This window comes from Silurus meridionalis, chromosome 21 (assembly GCF_014805685.1).
Source record: "Silurus meridionalis isolate SWU-2019-XX chromosome 21, ASM1480568v1, whole genome shotgun sequence".
Lineage (NCBI taxonomy): Eukaryota > Metazoa > Chordata > Actinopteri > Siluriformes > Siluridae > Silurus > Silurus meridionalis.
This window is the reverse complement of record NC_060904.1, coordinates 18,263,899-18,285,229: the sequence shown is the minus strand read 5'-3', so window position 1 is coordinate 18,285,229 and position 21,331 is coordinate 18,263,899. Positions and strand designations below refer to the sequence as shown.

At 37.9% G+C, this 21,331-nt stretch overlaps 4 protein-coding genes across 6 annotated transcripts; 3 read left to right on the top strand and 1 right to left on the bottom strand.

The window, feature by feature from the left end:
• Positions 1-894: 894 nt before the first annotated feature.
• Positions 895-3,029, top strand: rpp25l (ribonuclease P/MRP 25 subunit-like). 2 transcript variants are annotated; one of them, XM_046834179.1, is made up of 2 exons: positions 895-1,374; positions 1,906-3,029. In XM_046834179.1, the coding sequence occupies exon 2, from the start codon at positions 1,911-1,913 to the stop codon at positions 2,556-2,558; it is 648 nt and encodes a 215-aa protein (XP_046690135.1). In that variant the 5' UTR covers positions 895-1,374; positions 1,906-1,910; the 3' UTR covers positions 2,559-3,029. The 2 variants fall into 2 exon arrangements, with proteins under 2 accessions (XP_046690135.1, XP_046690134.1); XM_046834178.1 differs by having other exon boundaries at positions 898-1,374; positions 1,888-3,029.
• A 450-nt stretch (positions 3,030-3,479) lies between these two features.
• On the top strand, positions 3,480-8,878 carry LOC124375646. 2 transcript variants are annotated; one of them, XM_046834174.1, is made up of 4 exons: positions 3,480-3,656; positions 5,602-5,707; positions 5,800-7,023; positions 7,691-8,878. In XM_046834174.1, the coding sequence occupies exons 1-4, from the start codon at positions 3,567-3,569 to the stop codon at positions 8,104-8,106; spliced, it is 1,836 nt and encodes a 611-aa protein (XP_046690130.1). In that variant the 5' UTR covers positions 3,480-3,566; the 3' UTR covers positions 8,107-8,878. The 2 variants fall into 2 exon arrangements, with proteins under 2 accessions (XP_046690130.1, XP_046690131.1); XM_046834175.1 differs by lacking the exon at positions 3,480-3,656 and adding an exon at positions 5,118-5,184.
• Positions 8,879-9,959: 1,081 nt separating this feature from the next.
• Positions 9,960-11,849, bottom strand: si:dkey-11p23.7 (V-set and Ig domain-containing protein). The gene is made up of 3 exons (XM_046834176.1): positions 11,736-11,849; positions 10,597-10,986; positions 9,960-10,511 (listed from the first exon to the last, which is right to left on the bottom strand). Exons 1-3 carry the CDS (start codon positions 11,782-11,784, stop codon positions 10,066-10,068), a joined length of 885 nt encoding a protein of 294 aa, XP_046690132.1. The 5' UTR covers positions 11,785-11,849; the 3' UTR covers positions 9,960-10,065.
• A 4,636-nt stretch (positions 11,850-16,485) lies between these two features.
• cmtm7 (CKLF-like MARVEL transmembrane domain containing 7) lies at positions 16,486-21,065 on the top strand. Its single transcript, XM_046834203.1, has 5 exons — positions 16,486-16,774; positions 18,278-18,454; positions 18,541-18,639; positions 19,604-19,685; positions 20,349-21,065. Exons 1-5 carry the CDS (start codon positions 16,655-16,657, stop codon positions 20,360-20,362), a joined length of 492 nt encoding a protein of 163 aa, XP_046690159.1. The 5' UTR covers positions 16,486-16,654; the 3' UTR covers positions 20,363-21,065.
• Positions 21,066-21,331: the final 266 nt, after the last annotated feature.

Below are 21,331 nucleotides of genomic sequence, written 5' to 3'. Positions count from 1 at the left end.
AGGTCTATTTTTTTCCTTTCATTTCTAATAATAATAATAATAATACTAATACTACTACTAATAATACTAATAATAATAATAATAAATAATAATAATAATTATAATACTAATTAATAATACTAATACTACTACTAATAGTACTATTAATGCTTTTACTACTACATTAAATTAATTTAAGTAATAATACAGAATATAATATAATAATAATATAAAATATATAATAAAACGTTTATGATGCGTGTCAACAATGAAGTTCAAGACAAATCTTACAGGCCCAAATAAAACCCAAACAATAAAACATTTATTATTATTATTATTATTATTATTATTATTATTATTATTATTATTATTATTATTATTATTATTATTATTATTATTATTATTATTATTATTATTATTGCGCAATGAGAGTTTTATTATATTCCATCGCGACAGTAAATGCGTTATTTTCCGACTGCAGAGTTCATTTGATTTGTAAGGTCTATTTTTTTCCTTTCATTTCTAATAATAATAATAATAATACTAATACTACTACTAATAATAATACTAATAATAATAATAATAAATAATAATAATTATTATAATACTAATTAATAATACTAATACTACTACTAATAGTACTATTAATGCTTTTACTACTACATTAAATTAATTTAAGTAATAATACAGAATATAATATAATAATAATATAAAATATATAATAAAACGTTTATGATGCGTGTCAACAATGAAGTTCAAGACAAATCTTACAGGCCCAAATAAAAACCCAAACAATAAAACATTTATTATTATTATTATTATTATTATTATTATTATTATTATTATATGACGTAACATTTTCAGGACTGGGTTGTATGTGTTAGTGTGTCTACTGCGCCCCTGGTGGAGTAATGTATGTATAACGTCATTTAATGGCGTTGTATTTAAGTTGTTTAGGAGATTTTATTGCGTCACATTGACTTTATCTGAGCTAAATTTTTAAGACTTGTTTATTGTTTACATTACTGGATCAAATATTACATAAAGAAAGGAAATATAAATTGGAGAGAAACGATGAAAACGTTTCCGAACGTGTATTTTAGAGTTCATGGCGTCTTAAACTGATAACCCGGAAGTGTAAAATGCGGACGCAGCTGAACGCAGCTCGTGTTGACGCGCAGCTGCCGGTGCTCGGTGTTTGCTAGGCTAGGCTAGGCTAGGCTAGGCTAGGCTAGGCTAGGACAGGACAGGCTAGGACATGCTAGGCTGTTAGTATTGAGCTGATGAGCGGTGTTTTGAGTGTTAGATGAAGAAAAAGAGGCAGAGCTCTGAGAGAGAAGCAGCTCCTGGAGGAAATGTTTGGTTCCGAATAAATCCGTGGAATCTTAGTGAAAGGTACAAATTATTTTAAACAGCAGCGAGAATTAAACCAGTATAAACTTTATATTACATTTTACACACAAGTATAAACTGTATAAAAGTCTTAGAATAAAAATATTCATCAAAACCTGCAGCTCAATAATTTGATTTAACTTTACAGTTTGGAGCTGCGTGTCGGTAAGAGTCTGGCGATACGATACAGTACGATACGAGACCGTTTGCTTGTACGTCCTGTCACTGTTTAAGTTCAGTGATCAGAAGACTGAACTCCAGCTCACATTTATATTCCACTTCAAATGAAACAACTGCCACAAATCAATATTTACGATTTTGAGAATCGATACAGTATCAATAAACTAAATATCGTGATGCTCATGTGTATCAATATTTTCTAGTCAGAGAGCAGCTTGTGTGTGTGTGTGTGTGTGTGTGTGTGTGTTTGTGATGAATATATTTATATTTAAAGAAGATGAAGATGCTGATGATGAAAACAGCACTGAAATGTGCCTCGTACTGAATCTGGAGCAGTTATTTTGTGTTTTGTAGGAGAGATGGAGAACTACAGGAAAGCCGGGGTGGTGGAGCAGCCGAGTCTCTGCCCGTTCTCTGAACTCCTCCATGACGGGACGCCGGTGGTCCGTGTTCGAGACGGAAGCAAAATCCGTAACCTGATGCGTTTCGCTCAGAGCCGCATGGAGAGCCGAGCGGAGAAAGTGTCGGAGAGCGGAGGAGGTGTAGAGGAAACGGAGGCGGATCCGAGCGCGGAATCGCAAGCGTGCCGCCAGATCGTGTTCACAGGCGTCGGCCCGAGCGTCTCCAAGGCCATCACGTGCGTGGAGATCATGAAGCGGCGTGCGGGAGGGCTGCACCAGGTCACGCGGCTGGTCTTCAGCTCGCTGCAGGAGATGTGGGAGCCGCTGGAGCCGAGTGCCGGACTCGACCCCATCACCGTGACACGGAACACCCCGGCCATCTGGGTTCTGCTCTCCAAAGACCCGCTGGACTCCAACACGGCCGGCTATCAGGCGCCCGGGAGATTTGACGCGCTGTGGACGCAGGCCGCCGCTAAAGAAGAGCACGAGAACCGCAGGAGGAAAAACGGAGGAAGAGGAGGAGGAAGAGGAAAAGGAGCACGCAGACAGACGCCACGCCCCCGAGACGAGGGGAAAAAATCAGCACACGCACCAGGAACGCGATGACGCTACCACCACCAGGCTTCACCAAAACCACGACCAGCCAATCAGAAACAAGTTTACACATCACCACGGTAACGAATAACTTAATTTCCAGCCGTCAGAGCGCTCGAGCTGGAGAACTTACATCTGATACGCAGAGCTACGCTGAGTATCATCATCTCTAAACTCAAACTCAATCAGCTGTGATTTCATTATCAGGATTAACTCCATTTAAGCTCCGCCCCTTCGTAGAGCAACTCCATGAACTGTGCATAAGAATATTTTTATTTGAGTTTTTCTTTATTGAGTTCATTAAAAAGAAAAGAAAAAAAAATCTGCTTTAAAAAAAGAAAAAGATGAAATAATTGTAATATTTTTCTCTCCCTGCATGCGGTGGTGATGATTTCAGAATAAAGAAATGTGAATGTTTAAATGTGTTGATTTGTGTGGAAAATATTCTTATTTTTATAAGAAATAAAACATCACTGCAGAATACATTTTTTCGTTTTTGTGGTTCTTTATGTTTTAGACTTTTTAATGTAAATTTCTGGGAGATTTGATTCAAAGCAGAACGATTCGGACTCATGACTGAAATAATTCTTCCCTGATTCAGTTTAATGAAGAACAAAAGTATATTTTTGATTATTTTATGCAACACAAACGTGTGTAACTCTGTGTTTGATGATGACGATGATGATGAAGGTGGTTGTGTGAGTTTGTAGAAAATTCACTTTTTCACTGTGGCACATTTGAACTTTGACTCTTTGAAAGATATTTTCTATATAATTTCCTCCATAAGGTTTTGTTTATTCCTGATCTGAAAAACAGAGTCGATCTTCAATCTTCTAACAGAACTGATTCCTTCAGGAGATATGAGTGAGTCCAGGATCAAACCTGTCCAGGTGGTGACAGATTAAAAATAAAATAAAAATAGGCGAGCTTTGTTTGGGAGAGAAAGTACGCAATCTCCTTGTTCCTTAAATCTGTGGATTTCATGCAAACGTGTGAAAATTTGGGAAGTTTGAAAGTCAAATGTGTGCATTTGTGAGCTGGAGGAAGAACACGCACACCACCTTCATACTCAGTCTGGAGGATCAGGGTGTGTTACGGCTGCACTGGCAGGTACAGGCTTTTCTTCTTCTTTTTATCTTCATATTTTAAATCATTATAGTGTTTGTTTTTATATCGATCTGATTCGGTATCAGGTTTAACAGAGAACAATTACGAGGTAAAACCTGAATTGGAGCGTGTTCCTCAGGGGTATGGCTCGGGTCCTGTTTCATTTTAATTTAAAAAGTGTTTTAGAAGATATTTAAATGGTATAAATGGACAGTTAAAAAAAGGGCTGTTTCCAATGCAAGAGTGCAGATTAAAATCTGAGTAATGGGATTGAGATAAATAAGTGTTAAATGGTTTCTAAAGTAATCGGTTTCCTGTATTTTGTGATCTCAGATTTAAACACTCAGTGTAGTGTGTATAGTGTGTGGTTTATCTACTGGTGTAGAACATCTGAAAAACAAATGAAATGAATAATAGACCTGTATATAAATCTCCTGATTCCATATTTCTGTCAGATTTATAGGATATTCTAATCCTGTACATGTATTAAAGGGATTTTGCTCTGTTTGTGTATAAAGTACCATTAAATATTTAATAATGATGTAAACAGGTTTATTATCTCTGATTCTCAGAGCAGTGATTTGTGTAAAGATCTCAGCAAAGCCAAGTTCACCCTTTTAGTAATTCGATCAGAGTCGAATGAAAAACACACCGAGGCTGAGATTCGGAGAAATCTGCCAAAGATCAGCAGAGTTTTGTTTAAAAGTGTAAACTCATGATTGTGGGTGATTTTTGTTCTGTACATTTTACATAAAACATGCTGAGGTTCATGATGAAACAAATTCACGTCAATAAGAACCAAAATATGATCATATTTAAACACATTACCTTTTTTTTTCACCAAGTTTAACCAAATGTGACTGATCATTTAAAACAGACAGACAGACAGACAGACAGACAGACAGACAGACAAAAGTATATTAGAAGCAATTTACATTATAGAATATGGAATATAACAGATACAGATAAATAAAGAAGAAACAGATGCAGTGATGGTGTAGTGTTTTGTGCTCACACACACACACACACACACACACACACACACACACACACAAAACTGTTCATTCACTTGACTATACTTTTTTAAAATGTCGATAATTTTGGATATATTTGTGATCATTTTACTGGACATTCTATTTCCTAGAACTATTACATCATCTATAACTCAGTGTCTCTGTTTATTTAGTTTTTGTAGGTGAAAGTTTCTGATGCAATAAACCAGTGAGGAAAAAAAAACAATCAGCCTTAAAACCAAACGCACAGAAAAGTGAATTCCAGGTGAAAAAAAACAGAGCCATTCATGCAAGAAAATGCAAAACACACTGCCATTTAAAATTTGCAACACACGCACACACACTCACACACACACACACACTCGCACACATGCAAATTCAACGTGTGACTTCACCTTCAGCTAGTTTCAGGTGGAACTCTTTTAGGAGAATAAGAACTTAGAAGAAGAAGCAGATTTTCAGAGTGTAGCTGGAGATCTCCATGTGTTCCTTCAGGCATCATTAGATAATTAAGAAAGGTTGGAACCCAGAGACCTTTTTGATTTATAGAACATTTAAAGGCTCCCCAGAGAGAACCAAAGAACACTGAAGGGTTCCAAATACTTTAAGCCACGAGGAGTTCTTCTTGGAACCTGTTCTGATTTTACAACATTTTTTTACAGGGTTCTACCTGGGACCCAAAAAATACATTTACATTCTACATTTTTTATTTTTAGGAATTTTAGGTTTTTTCAAAGGTTCTTCATGTAGTACTTCTGATAGAAGAATGTTAAGCTGTTGACCTTTTCATGGAACCTTTAGAGTTCCTCAAGAGAGTTAATAGATCATATAATAGTTTCAAATAAAAATGATAATGCAATAAAAAATTTAAATGTTAGTTAAATGATAAGTAAAAGAAATGTGAAGAACCTGTGTGTTTCTGTCTCGTTCTGCAGCTCAGAAGATCTCCAGAGACCAGAGTTGAACCAATCCGAGCCATGAGAAGGTCTCAGGGCTCCACCATGTTGCCCTTCATACTTTTTATGTCGATATTATGCCAAGGTAGGTCATGTGTGTGATGTGGTTCTGAATTAGCAGTCCTGACACTGTAGAAGATGTAAAAACGTATAACGGAGTGTGTTTGATTTGACCAGGTCACGCTGTTGACTACGGCACCGAATTTGTCACGGCATTTCCAGAGAACCTCGCTTACTACTTTCCAGCTCAGCCGGTCTTCCAGCTGAGGATCACCACCTTCCTCCCTAGCACTAATGTTGCGATCACGCTTAACGGCGCAAATATTAACCAGTCAACCATCAACCTTGCTCAGGTGTATCTCGTGAATATTCCGAACCCTGAGGTGTTTGAATTAGGACAGACCATGAAGGTTGTCAGAGTCGTCAGCGACAAGAACATCTCCGTACTTTCTATCAGCAGGCGAGGAGACAGCACACAGTCTAACGTCGTCCCACCTACAGCCAACCTCGGAACGAACTATGTGGTCCCGTCCCCTAATTACACCGAGTTCGCTGTTCAGCTGAACAACTATAACGCGAGCGTGTTCACCGGCTCTACTGACGTACCCCTGGATTACAATTTCAGGTTGATCATTATTAATGCAGAGCAGGTGAACAACAGCATAACGGTGACCGGAAAAACTCCGACCGGAGATGACGATACTCTGATCACCCTGACCTCTTTTGAGCTGATCCAGTTTGCGAGCGACAGGCTCTGGTTTAAAGTCTCATCTGTCGGAAAAGTGGCCGTGATCATTACCAATCCGTGTATCGACACACAGAATTGCAGGTGTAACATGGTCGCGCATCAGCTGCGTCCCATCGAGGTTTTGGGAACTGACTTTATCTTCCCTCCCTATAACACCACCCTCACGCGCCTCTTTGTATCCGCGGCCGACACCGTCAGTGTCAACTCTGGCTCAGAAAGCAGGACTGTTGCTCCTGGTTCCATTGGACTGCTTCCTTCATTACCAGGTCTAAACACGGGAGCCTCGAGTCTCACCACGTCACTCCCAGCATCAGTAATAGCAATCATTCCTGGCCTCCTCATCGATATTATCCCCAAAACCATGTTTTCTGGCTGCTACTTGGTTCACACCATTGTTCAGAGCCAGGCGAGGGCTTTAATCATAGTAGAAACGGCGCAAAAAGGTAGTGTCATGATCGGTGCCGCTCCACTCACTGGGGTATCCTTTAATGATTCCAGTGCTTCAGGGTACTCATGGACCATTTACAGCCTGAGTAATTGTAAGTCATGCGTCATTTGGCATCCTACCTCACGTATCGCCGTGTATGTCTTTGAGAATTCGGCGTCCGGGGTGACTTTTGGAGGTCCTGCAATTTCTGTAAACGACGAGCCAGGTAAAGTCCTACACACACACACACACACACACACACACACCCCAACCCAAACACACAAATAAATCAGCGGTTATACCAGGGGTATAAATAAAAAAAGGAAATAAATATGAATATGTAAATTAGTAAATGTAATTATCTAATTAAAATATTAAAAATAATAAACATAATATGGCAGTCTGTAGAGGACAGGGGGGTATGGAGAAGGATGATCCGCTGTGGCGACCCCTAATGGGAGCAGCCAAAAGAAGAAGAAGAAGAAGAAGAAGAAGAAGAAGAAATTGCACTCCCTGTGCAGCACGCAGTTTTACCTGTAAAAAAAACAGCACGTGGTGTCAGTGTTCCGCCTCTAGAGGCCGCTCTCGTAATGACAGTGAACCAGAAGCCGGAAAAACTATGGTTATGAATTTTTGCAGATAGTTCCAACTATTGGTGCCCCACCCTCTATTAGTAACTAAGGGACATTTTAGTTTGCAAGCCAACATTTATTATCAAATACAGTTTGTAAAACATATATTTGAAATAAAAATTTCTGAATATTTTTCTGCCATTGTTCAGAGGGCTCTTCCAAATGTGGAGGTTTAGGGACCTTAGTTGTGGGGGAGCTCTGGGATAAAGTCCTAATCGTGCAATTAAAGTGTGTTTGTGTGTGTGTTTTTTGCCTCCCCAGACCCTAATGGTTGTGTTGTGGTTCCCGTGCCGTATGAGCTTTCTAACAACACGATGAGCTGGCAGCAGTCTCGTTCTCACTGCACATCCAAAGGCATGGTGCTGGCGAGTCCCAACCTCAACTTCACACAGAACAAAATGGCTGCTACACTGAACAACATGAACGTGGAAGGTTTTGCGTGGCTCGGCCTGCGGCGCAACCTCATGACCTCAGAGTGGTTATGGCAAACATCCACCAGCTTCACCTTCGCCAACTGGGACAGCAACAACAACCAGCCAGCAGGTGGCCTGTGCGTGTCCATGATAATGGAACCCAGTGGGAATTTCACATGGAGCACCGTGCGCTGCTGCTCACCCATGTTGCCCCTGTGTGCTGGAGAAATGGTGGTCCTCAGTACCGTTAATGACTGGAGTTAGAGTGTTTAGTCGAGCACCACCACCTCCTCTGGGCTTAACCACAAACCTGTCAATCATCCAGTTACCTACAGATGATAAAATCATTCTTACTTAATTTCATTTTCCATTGTTAAAGCCAACTTACGAGTTTATTGAACACAAGCTGATAATCGGCTCCTGTAACCTGCATCACCTGCTTTCATTTGCTTCAAACTTCAGAATATGAACCACTGAACCTGCATAACATCCATGCTAATGCTAATCACACAACATTCCTTATATGTTGTCTTATTAGCATAGTGCCTGGCTAATCAATTATTTTAACAATCATATATAATAGAAATGTAAAGATGGTAACATAATCGCTACTGTAGCTACTGAGGCTAACATCTACCAACAGCTAATTCCACTTAAACAGATTCTGTGTGTTCATGACCAATTCTGATTAGGCAAAGTGAATGAAATCAGACGGAATTGCCTTTGACTATCTGCTATAATAGTAATATAATATTCTAAAACAACAACAACAAAAAAAAACCTAAATATTTTTTCAACTTACTGAATTTTCATTACAATTATTAAAGCATATTACATGCTAATAGATACTTAGCTTTACCTTTAATTCTGTAAATATATATCCTTTACAAATTATTAATTAAAATGCAACATATATGTAGATGTAATGTGTAGCAGATTAGATCATTATAGTAGCTGTAACTTATACTCATGTCCTCAACTGTCCCAAATGTCTCGAACAGATATGTATGCTGTAATAAAGATTAATAAATATATAATAGACACATAAATAATTGTATGGGTCTTTTTTTAGCACATTCAACTAAAACATGAATTTTATGCAGTACCTTCATTATATATTTTAAGAAGTAAAATTGTTAAAATGGTTGTTATTTATTTGATCAAATGCAGCAGAGGAAAAAAAACAATAATCAAAATTTTAGAGTTTGATGAGTTCAGGGTTAAGTGATGTACAGTACTAATAATCAAGTGTAACTTGCGTAACGATGCCCTCTACAGGATGCACAGGGTGATACAACGCGGGACAGAACCACGTGTTATAATGAGGTGTGTAGATTATGTATGGAATTTGTGACGCATGCAGAGGTGGCAAAAGTACACAATCCTGTGTTTATTTAAAAATAGACATTTCAAGATTTCTATACATATATGTATTGTGTCTGTGAGGCAAATATTCACTGAGATTCAGGTTGTTTTATTTGTGTGTCTGTGAAGAGAGATGGCAGAGAGCGCCCCCTGTCTGTTTTCATTATTTTACAAAAGCACAGCGTTTTGTTGTTATTATGAGTGTGTGCAAATAAAAGTAGATCATTTACAGATTCGGATGATGTATTTCTCTAATCTGTAGGATCAAAAAATACCACTTAGGTTTCGGCGTTATGAGGAAAAAATGCCACAAAATGACCGCCGCGTTTGGCCATTAAAACGGTGCAGTGAGAAGATAAAATATTGATGTCACCAAGTAAATTAAAACTAAAGTAACGAGTCTCATTTGAAAATGTAAGAAGTAAAAAGTACAAATATTTGTGTAATCATTTAATGAGTAGAAGTGAAAAGTTGTCTGAAAAATAATTAGTGAACTAAAATATAGAAAATCTTACTAGAAAAATCTACTTAAGTACAGTAACAGAGTATTTGTACTTCGTTACTTCCTGCACACATGTTAATGGAGAATAAAAGAAATTCTACAGAAACTATAAATATAATTAGCACAGTTTTGTTCTTTTAGGAGACCTAAATAAAGAATAAGAGTTCAGGAATTATTTATTTTAAAATATCAATAACGACCAAAAACTTAATGAGATTTAATAAATGATAATGAGAACCACATGTAAATCCGTCCTAAAGGGATGCAGCTAAAAAGCATCTGATTGGTTTAATGAAATCTCACTGCACATCAAAGCCATATTTGTTTGGAAAACTGTGTATTAAAAGTAAGAAACATCATTCATTTGAATGATCCTGATTTTTGGACCCAACCTGACTTTTAATAAATAAAACTCCCAAACCTCCCAGGAAGAGAAGCAACTTCAGAGCTAACGCTAACCCGAGCAGCAGCGGTACGGTTAGAGTGTCATGACGGGTGTTGTTGATCTGCGACATTTCTGGACTCGGGGGCAGGATGTAGACCGTAGCCTGGTCGTTGCCGAGAGGGTTGGAGGCAGTGCAAGTGTACTGCCCTCCTGGTTGGATGTCCAGGAGCTGGCTGGTGGTTTTGTGGCGATCTGGAGCTTCCTGAGATCGCGGGGCGGCTTCGTTAACTGCATCGAGAACTTCATCTAAACCGGTCCACTGGACATCAGGTAGCGGAGACCCCTGAACCTGACAAAGGGCTTTTAGACGTGTGTCTGCACTGCCCCCTATGGACAAGCTTAAGATCCGGGGTGGAGCTGGAGGTAAACAAACCAAGCAATAAAACCTGAAGCAGAGATTTACGTCTGATAATTAATAAAAAAATCTGTGGTGTTCTAGTACCTTCCACTCGGAGCCGTGTTCCCATTTTGTTCTCGTAGTTGGCGTGCAGTTGATCAGGCAGCTCCACGCTGCAGTAGTAGCGTCCACTGTCCTGCAGGCCAGTGCTGCTGATGCGCAAAGTCAGGTCGTGTTCTCTGTGGTTTCCCTCTAGTCGGTACCGCTGGTCCTGGTCCGGTCCGGTCTCACACTGCTGGCTGCCGTTCAGACTGGAGCAGCGGAAGAGCACGGTGCTGGTGCGGGCGTGGCCCAGACGCCAAACCACGTTCATAGAGGAGTGCAGGGTGTGTGTAGGGTGTGTGAAAGAGCAGGGCAGCACTGCAGGGTAGCCCTCGATGGTTCGCACCTCAGGGGAAACCTGTATGGTCCACGTGTCGTCATAGGCTGATGAAGCTGCGACGAAAGAAAAGGAAACACGCTAATCAAACATGCTAATAATGAATCAGGATCGAACTGCAAAACAACAGCAGTAAAGACACAATTCTGTCTAATATTCATCACACAATTTAGTGCTGCACAAAAACATTTCTAAAACAAAAGAAAACAAAGAATGGTGAAAAAATGCTAATGCTAATGTTGCTAATCAGGATTAGCTGTAGATTTATTATGTAACTGTTCAGTGCACAAAGAATCCACACAAAAACCTTCATCCTTCTTTCTTTTATAATAAACCAGGATCAGATACATTACTGTAAAGATTATTGAATGTTCCTGAACTTTCTAATGATTAATAATTGTTGGTAATAGTCTGTGATGGCTAATCGTTAGTAATGTTGTCATGGTTAATGGTTTGCATTTGTTAGTAATATTTTTTGCTGGTATTAATGGTTTATGATGGATCGTTATGTAAGTAAAGTTAAATCCTCATGCTTTATCACGGGGTTTAAGCGTTTGAAGGATCTGATGGTGATGACTTTTGTGATATTTATTCAATAAAACTAGCATGGATGTATTTCCAGATAAAACTCGGTCTAGGATTATTTCTTTATGAAAAAAGGATTGTAATAGAAACCATTAAGCCAATTCTCATTGGGAAAATACTGTCTTTTTTCACTAAATCAGCTGGTTCAGCATTTCTTGGCAGGTATTTTTTTCAATCCACACAATCAGCTCTCAGTGTTGGGAATAAAAATCGTTCTTACCTGAGAATCCGATCAGGAACAGCATGAGGGTCAAGTGTCGAATGTCCATGGCGGAGCTTCACGGTTCCTCTAGCAGATGGAAAACAAGTGTTGGGTCTTTAAACATAGACGATGAACATGTCTGACTCATGATCACACGACCCACATCCCAATTTCACACTGAGCAAATCAACAGTACAGAGATTTTATATTTGACTTTTTTTTACCAATAAACTATTAGTGTGTTATGGATTTATGGTTGTGTTTGTGTAATATCTGATATGTATGTGTTTTTTTTATTATTCCTGAAGGTCCATGAAACACAGCTGGAACTAGTCTGCTTTAGAGATGTTCTAAAGATTTAAATGTACCTACAAATGAATATAAAGTATGAGATTTTTTCTTTTATGACTAAGATTTTATAATATAATATAATATTAAGAATTTGTGTAGCTGCAGTGTATGAGGAATAAACACCTCTCACAGCCATGCTGTCACTTTTATAGATTATTTATTGATAGATTATTTGACAGATCAATAAATTGATTGACAGAACGATAAACAGACATAAACAGCTGGATGTTTGATGCTTCTCCCCCTTTGTGTGTTTCCTATTTTCAAACCGACTTCTTTTCTGTAGATTTGTTTCTTCCTGTTTATAGCGATCAACTCATACATTGTCACCATGACAACAAACACAATGCCCCAAACACAGGAGGGAAATGATTCTGTTGCTTTTCTTTTCACTTTATTTTTCTTGCTAATAAGACAAATGAAAAATGCAATCAGCACTTTAATGCAAAAAGAAGTACTTTAAATACACAACTATCAATATATTTATATCATATAAGAATTATATGTTAAAATATAGTGTTGTGACCAAAAAAATTAATAAATAAATATACTGCATATATATGAGGGTGAATCCTCTCATGGTCATGTCATGCCTTCATCCTGTGCTTCTACACCATATCACATGTGTAACTGGAACCATTTCAGATCTCACGATCTCTTTCTATTGACATACTACTATAAATATTTATCTTAAAGCCTGTAGGATTATGTGTAGAATTTTCCATGTTTGCTGTGGATCCGTCCTCTGACTTGACTCTGTTTAATGCACTATAAATCCAGTGTAGAGTTTTTTACATTCTGCTTCCTCCCTCTGATTCAGAGATGTAGTGAACTGTACATTAATACACTACATGAACATTCTTAAACACAGACGTCTGGATTTCACACGCTCGTTACAGGGGCTCTGAGCTCCAGCTGTCTGAATCTATTCTGAGTGAAATTCCGGCTGTAATTTAAAGTCCTTTATGATGAGGAACATGTCGAGTGACTGAACCTGACATGTGGGTACGTGACTACAGGTTTATTGTGCTGCTGTTATTTGGTGAATTGAAGAATCTTTGGGGTCAATGGTTTGTAACAAAGAAGAGGAATTTATGATTTTTTTCCAGTTTCTCTGTAATATGATCGTTTATATCAAAAGAGACTTTTTAGACTGATGATGGAGTTTTAGACTGATGATGAAGATTTAGACTGATGATGGAGTTTTAGACTGATGATGAAGTTTTAGACTGATGATGGAGTTTTAGACTGATGATGGAGTTTTAGACTGATGATGAAGTTTTAGACTGATGATGAAGTTTTAGACTGATGATGAAGATTTAGACTGATGATGAAGTTTTAGACTGATGATGAAGTTTTAGACTGATGATGGAGTTTTAGACTGATGATGAAGATTTAGACTGATGATTAAGTTTTAGACTGATGATGAAGTTTTAGACTGATGATGGAGTTTTAGACTGATGATGGAGTTTTAGACTGATGATGAAGATTTAGACTGATGAAGTTTTAGACTGATGATGGAGATTTAGACTGATAATTAAGTTTTAGACTGATGATGGAGTTTTAGACTGATGATGGAGTTTTAGACTGATGATGAAGATTTAGACTGATAATTAAGTTTTAGACTGATGATGGAGTTTTAGACTGATGATGGAGTTTTAGACTGATGATGAAGATTTAGACTGATAATTAAGTTTTAGACTGATGATGGAGTTTTAGACTGATGATGGAGTTTTAGACTGATGATGAAGATTTAGACTGATAATTAAGTTTTAGACTGATGATGGAGTTTTAGACTGATGATGGAGTTTTAGACTGATGATGAAGTTTTAGACTGATGATGGAGTTTTAGACTGATGATGGAGTTTTAGACTGATGATGAAGATTTAGACTGATAATTAAGTTTTAGACTGATGATGGAGTTTTAGACTGATGATGGAGTTTTAGACTGATGATGGAGTTTTAGACTGATGATGAAGATTTAGACTGATAATTAAGTTTTAGACTGATAATTAAGTTTTAGACTGATGATGGAGTTTTAGACTGATGATGAAGATTTAGACTGATAATTAAGTTTTAGACTGATGATGGAGTTTTAGACTGATGATGGAGTTTTAGACTGATGATGGAGTTTTAGACTGATGATGAAGATTTAGACTGATAATTAAGTTTTAGACTGATGATGGAGTTTTAGACTGATGATGGAGTTTTAGACTGATGATGGAGTTTTAGACTGATGATGAAGATTTAGACTGATAATTAAGTTTTAGACTGATAATTAAGTTTTAGACTGATGATGGAGTTTTAGACTGATGATGGAGTTTTAGACTGATGATGAAGATTTAGACTGATAATTAAGTTTTAGACTGATGATGGAGTTTTAGACTGATGATGGAGTTTTAGACTGATGATGGAGTTTTAGACTGATGATGAAGTTTTAGACTGATGATGGAGATTTAGACTGATAATTAAGTTTTAGACTGATGATGGAGTTTTAGACTGATGATGGAGTTTTAGACTGATGATGGAGTTTTAGACTGATGATGAAGATTTAGACTGATAATTAAGTTTTAGACTGATGATGGAGTTTTAGACTGATGATGAAGTTTTAGACTGATGATGGAGTTTTAGACTGATGATGAAGATTTAGACTGATGATGGAGTTTTAGACTGATGATGGAGTTTTAGACTGATGATGGAGTTTTAGACTGATGATGAAGATTTAGACTGATGATGAAGTTTTAGACTGATAATTAAGTTTTAGACTGATGATGGAGTTTTAGACTGATGATGGAGTTTTAGACTGATGATGAAGATTTAGACTGATAATTAAGTTTTAGACTGATGATGGAGTTTTAGACTGATGATGGAGTTTTAGACTGATGATGAAGTTTTAGACTGATGATGGAGTTTTAGACTGATGATGAAGATTTAGACTGATGATGGAGTTTTAGACTGATGATGGAGTTTTAGACTGATGATGGAGTTTTAGACTGATGATGAAGATTTAGACTGATAATTAAGTTTTAGACTGATGATGGAGTTTTAGACTGATGATGGAGTTTTAGACTGATGATGGAGTTTTAGACTGATGATGAAGATTTAGACTGATAATTAAGTTTTAGACTGATGATGGAGTTTTAGACTGATGATGGAGTTTTAGACTGATGATGAAGATTTAGACTGATAATTAAGTTTTAGACTGATGATGGAGTTTTAGACTGATGGAGTTTTAGACTGATGATGGAGATTTAGACTGATGATGGAGTTTTAGACTGATGATGGAGATTTAGACTGATGATGGAGTTTTAGACTGATGATGAAGTTTTAGACTGATGATGAAGTTTTAGACTGATGATGAAGATTTAGACTGCTGATGAAGTTTTAGACTGATGATGGAGTTTTAGACTGATGATGGAGTTTTAGACTGATGATGAAGTTTTAGACTGATGATAAAGTTTTAGACTGATGATGGAGATTTAGACTGATGATGAAGTTTTGGACTGATGATGAAGTTTTAGACCGATGATGGAGATTTAGACTGATGATGGCGATTTACACTGATAATGGAGATTTAGACTGATGATGAAGTTTTAGACTGATGATGGAGTTTTAGACTGATGATGGAGATTTAGACTGATGATGGAGATTTAGACTGATGATGGCGATTTACACTGATGATGGAGATTTAGACTGATGATGGAGTTTTAGACTGATGATGGAGATTTAGACTGATGATGAGTTTTAGACTGATGGAGTTTTAGACTGATGATGGAGTTTTAGACTGATGGAGTTTTAGACTGATGATGGAGTTTTAGACTGATGGAGTTTTAGACTGATGATGGAGTTTTAGACTGATGGAGTTTTAGACTGATGATGGAGTTTTAGACTGATGATGAAGATTTAGACTGATGATGAAGTTTTAGACTGATGATGGAGATTTAGACTGATGATGAAGTGTTTGGAAAATGAATAATTGAACTATTTTACATTTTTACTAGTTCAGGTCAAACTAAAATAACGACGCATGCGCACAAACGATGGAAAACAAGCCGTTTCCTGACCATATTAGGCTTTATTTACTTTTTATCTGCAACTGATCTGATAATAAATGTCCATTCTACACAAATAACTCGTGATTATTCTTGTGAATTGTGTGAGAAAAGACACGTTTTTGCTCTTTATTGTATATTTTAAACTCGAGTTATTCCTGCGTTATTCCACTACACTGAGGCTTCATAACGTCGCTCTGACTCACAGCGTCCAGTGTTTGTGTTTTAAACCCCGCCCACTTTTTCATGGCCGTGTCCCAAACGCCATCACGTGGACAGTGTAAGTGCGCTAGGCAGAGACGCAGAAACGTGTGAATGTATTCTAAGAGTGGACTCGGGTGCACGTGAGGAGTCTGTGCACGCGGATTGGACTACAGCCGAGTGTCACGCCCAGTTACAGGACTCTGGTTTAGAGGAACGTGTGTACACACTTACACACTTACAGCTTTACAGTGCGCACACACACACACACACACGCACGCTGGAACCCATCTAAGACCCATCAGATCAGATCTGTTTATTCTAACAAACAAAATGTCGCACAGGGTTGTTACGACCACGTCCACCACCACGAGCACGACGACGTCGGATGGATCAGTTTTAAACCCGGGGTACTGCCGCTCTCACTCCGGATTATTAAAGATCGGACAAGTGGTGAGATTCCTCTCTTTATTATCTCCTTTCTGACACTAAACACCATGAAATCCACTCTTCTGTTCATCTCAGAGTGGAACAGAGTTCCTTTAGATTTCAGAGGTCACTAAACTGCCCGGTTGGTTTCTCACTGGTTCCTGCAGGAGCTTCCTGCATTAAAGCTGCAGTTCGTTTCTGGATCTCATCTCTCAAAACACTCTCAAGATTTCTTACAACAATGTACATAAATAATAACTGCAATGTTGTGGGTACATTTATTTTTGCTTATTTTGAGCTTTGGTTTGCATTTTTTTCTGGACCAGAAATCTCTCCAAACTCCCATTTAGACCCCATTATAAGAACTTCTCAGCTCTGTAGAAACCACTTTCTGAAAGACATCTCAGAAGATCGCTGTAACGGAGGAGATCGAGCTGATGGATTTGACGGTTCTGCGTTTTCATGGAAAACAACCATAGAAGAACTTCTGAAGAACCTATTCGCCTCTGATCTGGTCCAATCTCACAGGAAGGAAGGCCATGAGACAGAGCTGTGAGAGGAACATCACGACTGATGTGCTAACGTGACGATCATGCTACAGAGAAGGACGTTATGAAACTTCAGCACTAAGGAAACGATGGTGGTGTTTTTTTTTTACAACCACACAGTTAGTCACAGTGTAATCAGATGGTCACTACGCTGAGATCTTCTGCCTATGGGATGGTTTGTGAAATCTCATCTCCTCATTACGCACTATAACTCTCAGCGAATCGGTCAAAGGGGGCGTGGCCTGACGTGCACAAACCTAATGAGGAGAAAACGTTCCAGCTAACCACAACTACGTTCTGCACTCAGACACCTTCTATTGAGATCTAACAGTCTCCTATTTTGCTGCATTGTGTGTGTGTGTGTGTGTGTGTGTGTTTATGAGCCCTGAAAACTGTGACATTTTATTCTATTGTGTAAATAGTTAAGCCGTAACTATAGCAACAGCCGTGTAACAGGAACAGGAAGTGAATGTTTCACTAAACGTTCTCGAGCTCTTTGATCTCATGTCCTTACTGTTACATGTCATTCATTTAAATAACATTAGTGAAAGTCTGAGATCAGAATTTGATCCTTAATTAATTCTGATTAAATTACATTTCATATACACTATACGGTCAAAAGTTTGTGGACACCCAAGACACACCTGTGGAGATAAATTCAGACGTGTAGTAAAGTCGGGTACTGATGTAGATAGAGGCCTGAGGTGCAGTCAGTGTTTACATTCATCCCATGGAGCTGCTTTGTGCACAGGAGCATTGTGATGCTGGAGCAGGTTTTGGTCTCCTAGTTCCAGTGAAGGAGAAACGTTCTGCTGCATCCAAAGACGTCTGATACGATTGTGTATCTCTGAGTTTGTGGTAACAGTTTGGTGAAGAACCACATATGGCTGGAAAAGTTGATTGTCCAAATGCTGTTCTTTTTACATTGTGTTTGTGTGTGTGTGTGTGTGTGTGTGTGTGTGTGTGTGTGTGTGATCAGCTGACCCTCATGATTGCCTTCCTGTGTGTGCACTTCGCTCCTGGATGGACGGATTACAATGCATTCCGCTTCTTCGAGGTGGTCACGCTGTGGTTCCTCTTCGCCTTCCTCATCTTCTTCCTCATGTATGTGTTCAGGCTGCAGGCTAAACTCCCCTGCATCAACTGGACGATGACGGTGAGTGGACGTTACCCTCACACGCCAGGGCTCAGAGACACGTGTCTGACCTCAACATGTCTTTTTGGTTTTGTTTTGTTTTTTAGGAGTTTTTTCACTACATCTTGGGCACAGTCCTGGTCTTCATCGCCTCCATCGTAGCAGCGGTGAAGAGCCACAGCATCTCCGCGCTCCTTGCCGGATCTGTGAGCGACCTCTTATTCAAACCGTGTATTAATACAGATAAAAATCATAATTAAAGATAATTAGGATCATTTTTTAAAATCTGATTATTTTGCTGATTATACAGACCTCAGAACTGCATTATATATCAATATAAATATAGTTTTATTCTAATACTTATATAAAGTTCAAATACACACATGCTGAAAATTACATTTGTACATTTCCTTTCACGTCGTCATCACATTTCTGGTGGGAAAATTAATAAATAAACAAATTTAATAAATAAAAATTAAAAGAAAAATCAGAATGATGCCAAATATGATTCTCTGTTATTTTATTATATTTATATGTATATTTTTTAAAGTTAATATATTATATATTCATTCATATATTATATGTTATAAATAAAGACAAAATGTCAGAGTGAGAAAAAAAGCTAAAAGTGTGTAAATATTCAGACTCTGAGAAACAGAGCTGAAGGTAAACGTTTGTGTGAATTTCAGAGAGAAAGTTAAAATGTTAAATGCAAATAAAAGTTCTGTAGAACAGGAAAAGGAAAAGGAAATTAAAAAAAAGTGGTGTAGGTTTGAGAAGCAGGAAACACACACACACACACACACACACACACACACACACACACACACACACACACACACACACACACACATACTTTTGAAACAGGGGAAATTCTGCACCACACCCTTGGGTATTATTTTATTAATAAAATCAAATATCAAATCTTTTAGTTAAATACAAATAAATAAATATTAATTTTACTCCCTGGTCAGTATAAATACTTGATTGTGATTGGCTGGAGGTTCAGGTGTGAATAGTGGATTGTGATTGGCTGGAGGTTCAGGTGTGAATAGTGGACTGTGATTGGCTGGAGGTTCAGGTGTGAATAGTGGATTGTGATTGGCTGTATATGCTCAAATGTTGTTACGATTTAATTAATTAATTGTTATTATTATTTATTTTTTACAGATTTTTGGCTTTATTGCGACGTTTCTTCTCGCCCTCAGTTTATTCACGTCGTATAAAGTCTTGTGTGGCTCCCAGCAAACCAGTAAGTATCTGACTATTTTCCGGGCGTGAACACTGGAATAATAATGTAAATGTATATGTTGCTATGGAAACGATGTTTATGAAGTTGTCATGGTGAGTAAAAGCAAAACTTTTATTCTCATAAACAGGGACTGTGGTTATGGAAACATCATTAGATACGTTTCCTGACCAGGATTTTAAGAAAATTACTGATGAGACATTTAACCACAAAAATCACCGCTTGTGTAGTTTAATGTAAAAATAACAGCAAAACCCAGATGTGCTCAACAGCTGTAGGAAAACAGTGAGGCGGACGCCACGGTCTCAACTCCCACACTCAATCTCACACACACACACACAATCACAGACCTGAGGCGCTGAACATTCCCACACACACACACACACACACACACACACACACACACACACACACACACACACACACACACACACACACATACACACACAATCACAGACCTGAGGCACTGAACATTCCACACACACACACACACACACACACACACACACACACACACACACACACACACTGAGGCTTTTCATTGTTTTTTATTGAGCAGCTCTTTCCATCTTCTACAACGTCTTGAAGAAATCAATCCAGCAGTGATGTTAATTCTGCATTATTCATTTTAAGCATATTTGTTCCCTCTGTTTGTTTGATCTGCAGGCATCGGAGTGTAACGGGACGTGATCCAAAGCCACATGAAGGAAAGTTTTTGATCAGTTTGTGTACCGAGTGCCTCAGAGTCGGGTCACATCCTGAACGCTGCAGTTTACACCGATTGAAGAGATGATCTTTAACCCCACGCTTACACTAGCAGTGTCCCTTGGTGCACGCCTAGCGAACGCTACTGAGGTCATTTGTGGGCGTGGCCTACATCTCGCTGTACTATGAAGGATGCTAGTGTGAAGGCAAATAGATAAAACTCCAACTAGTATAAAGTGTTGAGAGAAGAAAGTGATTCATTAGGAGGATTCGACTCTTCAGAACTGATTCTGACTCACTGAATGTGGATTTGTTACTGTTCATTTTTGCAGTATTAAAATTTGTGATTCCAAAAATGGAAAACTTATACACACTTTTATTTTTAAGTCTTATTCACTGCAGCTTTGATTTGAGTTTTTTTGCGCTTCATTTAAACCGAATAGTGTTTATTTATTTTTTAAAGAGTTGATAAGAGTTAAATAAGGATTAGTGAAAGGTCTGGAGTACAGTGTTGATTTACAACAAGACACAGTGACACTTTTCAATGTTTTCTTTTTGTGATCTTACTGTTAAAATGCTTTGCTTTTCTTTCTTGCTTCTCTTTTGTAATGAATAGTAAGCGTTACTGTGTTGACTTCAATGGCAAAAATATTAAATATAATATGAATGTCCAAACTATTTTTGTGTTTTCAAATGCAAATGCAAGGTTTGTTTCCTCCTGTGAAGCTGTTCCATGGCCTGCATTTGCATCCTGAAAGCTGATTGGCTTTTATATATTATGATGTAATAACACCTGTTCAAAAACCTGCATTTCTCAAATAAAAACCTTTTGAGTGGTGACTTTCAACTTACACTGCAAACTCGCACTAATATCGTAAAAAAATTAATTTCATAATGAATATAGTTTCCTATTTTTATGGTTATTATAATTAAGTTTCATGCTG